Raw genomic sequence first — 3,782 nt, forward strand, 5'->3', positions numbered from 1 at the left:
AGATCCTCTGTTAAAATCTCTGTAAAGTCAGGTATACTAATTTAAATCATAGTGAGCCACCAAGTCAGTTTATAGCCCTACAGCAAGCTCTGGCTTCACGGTATCTTAACATAAAAATGACTCCACACATTACGTGACAGTGAAGGTTACAGATTCTGAATTTGGGAGAAAGAGACTGGATTGTAATCTGTATTAGAAAGGACAAACAGTACTGCTAAAATATTAGTGAGACAACCCTGCTGGACCCCTGAGACAGTCATACACAAAGAATTATATTTGTTTGTGGCATCAAAATTAATGCTAATAATTTCAAGAGCGCTTAATATTTGTTTTTATTTCAATAGGCCTCATTGCTGCCTGAATGCCATCCACGTCTGCTTATTGTCAGACTTTAGGGCTTGTTGTAAAAAGCAACAGTAGGTTTTGAATGTGGTACTTCTTCAGAACTTTTAGTCCCTGTGTTACAATCTTTATAAACAGTCTATGGTTACAATACAACAATAACATAAAAAAACAATGGGGACAGAGAGTGTATTGTGTGTGTGTGGTCCTGTACTTGTATCTTTGTGAGGACTATTTTAGGCATAGACCCAACAGAGTGAGGACATTTTTGGAAAGTGAGGACATTTTGGCCAGTCCTCACTTCCTCAATGGGCTGTTTGAGGGTTAAGACTTGGTTTTAGGGTTAGAATTAGGTTTAGGGTTAGGGTTAGACTTAAGCATTTAGTTTGGATGGTTAGGGTTAGGGTAGGGGGCTAGGGAATGTATTATATGAACGAGTGTCCTCACTAAGATAGTACAAACGTGTGTGTGTGTGTTGGAATAACATGTAAACAGAGGCAGCCTGAAGAGTTAAAAAAATTACTTTTTAAAGTGGTTTAGATTTAACTGTGTGTGTGTGTGTGTGTGTGTGTTTGACTCAGGTGTGCTGGCACTGTGGGCCCTCATCACTCACATCATGTACCTGCAGGACTACTGGAGGACCTGGCTGAAGGGCCTCAAGTTCTTCTTCTTCATCGGGGTCTTCTTCTCTCTGCTCGCAGTCGTAGCCTTCATCACCTTCCTGTCTGTCGCCATCAGCAACAAAGAGTGTGAGTTCTTCTACATCGCTGTCCTGCTTCACGTATCCGTGTGTTTGTGTGTGCGCATTGTTGTTCTTTATTGTTGTACGTTAATGTAGAGTTGTACAGATGTGTTACAATGTACTGGAGCCTGTGTGAAATTTTTTATGCAGCAAAGTATTCAACGCTGTGTAGTAATAGCACAATAAACCAAAATATTACAGGATAAACGTCTAAGCAGAGTTTCCCCACTTCAACTCAATCTGCCTTATTATGTCACATAAACTGCAGATTTCCTACAATTCCTAGAATGCCCTTAACCCTGCATCAATTAACTAAGCAATATCTCTAATCTCGTCCTCAAAACATGGTGTATGATTGCCTTTCAGTTCTTAAGGCGACTATAAATGGAGATATTGCTATTGCTATTTCTATCTCAATTTCAAATTGTTGTCCCTCTTTTAAATGTTGAACATCAATTGTAATCCGCATTTGTCCACAATCTCGTGGGTATTTTTGTTTCATGGCTTGGGGCTGGACCCCTTAGTTACATTGCACCTCTACTCTTAAAGCTCCAGCAAACAGAAATATGCAGTAAACAATAGTATGCTTCAAAGTTTATGTGAGGAAAGCCCCTTCATGTTTCAGCCTGACAATACCCTCGTGCAAAGAGCCAGGTCTGTACAGGAAGTGTTTCACTGACTTTAATGTGGAGGAACTAGACCAGCATCATCAGACCCCTGATCTCAACATCTTTGGAATTAAGTGGAACCGCAACTGTGAGCAAGGGCCCCATTCATCAAACTGCTAAAAGTGGTGTTTTGATGAAAGTGAAAATCTTTCTGCTTCCTGCTTCCAAAATTAAGTATAAAGGAAGTTATTTAAATTTCTTAAATGTCAGAAGTTTTAAATTTACAGAACCTCCACAGGTTGTAGACAAAGATCCAAGTGAATACATTCTAAATATATTACATTGCTGTAAATTCACATTAGTTGATGTTGGAGATACTAGGGATATCAAAAACAAATGTACTTTAAATAAATACAAATCTCATATTTTCACAAAATCATATTATATATCCTTGTGAAGTTAAAGGACATCTCTATGCCTCTGCTGATCAACATCCGCGGCAGAAGGTATTATGTTTTTAGGTCGTCCCTCCATGCGTCCTGTTCATGTGAATGCAATGAAGTAATACACCACTGCAGAGAGTCTGCAGATTGCTGAATACTAATCAGCGTGTCTCCCCCTCCCACAGCCCTGAGTGACCCCAACAGTCTCTACCTGTCCTGTGTGTGGAGCTTCATGACCCTGAAGTGGTCCTTCGTGCTCGCCTTGTGCGCTCACCGCTACCGCAAAGAGTTCGCCGACATCAGTATCCTCAGCGACTTCTGATGCCATCACCAGTGACCCACTCATACTCTACTGTTCACTCACTGTGCTGACCTCTAACCCCGGAGCGTCACAGCGTGGGAGAGACAGAGGACACCAGAAGAGGAATCGGGGGAGTTTTAAATTCTGCTGTGTGTCTCACCAGGTTCTCCCCCCCAAACCTGCAGGATTTGTTGTCCACATGGCAACTTTACAGAGAAGTCACGCTCTGATTTATATGATCCTTGATACATTTTATTATCTTTACAATATCGCACACTCAAACAAAACAACTCCAAACTATCATCTTGAACTGTCACGTTTCCCCACACTCCTCAGTGGTAATTATCAGTTGCAGTCCAGCCACTAGAGGGAGCCACTGTTCCAATAATGAAATAACATGTACAGTACATGTGCTCGACATCCCAACTTTGTAATATTACTTCTATGTGTTTTCTTTATGGTTTTTCTATACCTGTGAATCATGACAGACATGTTGCACATCACTAGTTGCACATACATATACGAAGAAATGTGTGATACAAGGCTTTAATGTTGTACATCCAAACACTGCTTCAACAGAGCGTCAGGGTTTCGCAAAGGACAAATCTGCAACATTCAAGCAAATGTGCATATGTGCAATCCCAAATAAGCACCACATGTTTGGATTCGACATGTTTTTGAACTATTAATGGGCATTTTTTATGATGAGAATGATTTTTACATTAGTTTTATTTTAAAAGAGTAAGAAATGTCGGAAATCATAATTTTGAATATGGCTCTCAGTTTAGGGCTTTGATCTGCCACAGTTGTTTGAATGTTATTTTATATCGTCCTCATCAGAAATAATGAGATTATTTTGGTGTTATTTCCTTTAATTGTTCTATATCTCTGTTCACTGCCATGTGAGAAATGAAGCATAACAACAATGTGTAGGTGTGTGTGTGTGTGTGTGTGTGTGTGTGTGTGTGTGTGTGTGTGTGTGTGTGTGTGTGTGTGTGTGTGTGTGTGTGTGTGTTTGTACAGGAGTGTGTGTGAGAGCCATGTTAATAAAAAAAAACATTTCTTCACATCTTCCTGTGCGCTGGGTCGTTTTTGCAGTGAAATCTTATAAAATAGCTTTGCCAGTGATTCGTAACTGTTCCTCTTTTATGACAAGGAATGTGTCGGCATCTTTTACAGTTTCTGTTCCTATAAAATATTAGATTAACAGAAGAAAACAAGTTATTATTTTCCCTGTGATCTTCATAGAACATGAGAAGGTGTTAAAGAAGCAGACTGAAGGTGCTACACGTGCTGTTTTTCTCTCTCTCTCTCTCTCTCTCTCTCTCTCTCCCTCTAAGTCTGGG

General features: G+C 40.0%; 1 protein-coding gene across 1 annotated transcript in view; it reads left to right on the plus strand.

The window, feature by feature from the left end:
• Positions 1–3,391, plus strand: part of LOC117761566 (heme transporter hrg1-A-like) — a 6,180-nt gene extending 2,789 nt beyond the window's left edge. The window contains exons 2-3 of the mRNA XM_034585579.1: positions 924–1,091; positions 2,321–3,391. Coding sequence (XP_034441470.1) covers positions 924–1,091; positions 2,321–2,457 — 305 coding nt within the window. The 3' untranslated portion in view covers positions 2,458–3,391. The remainder of the gene's footprint in view (positions 1–923; positions 1,092–2,320) is intronic.
• The last annotated feature ends 391 nt before the right edge of the window (positions 3,392–3,782 follow it).

The sequence above is a fragment of the Hippoglossus hippoglossus genome, chromosome 5 (assembly GCF_009819705.1).
Source record: "Hippoglossus hippoglossus isolate fHipHip1 chromosome 5, fHipHip1.pri, whole genome shotgun sequence".
NCBI lineage: Eukaryota > Metazoa > Chordata > Actinopteri > Pleuronectiformes > Pleuronectidae > Hippoglossus > Hippoglossus hippoglossus.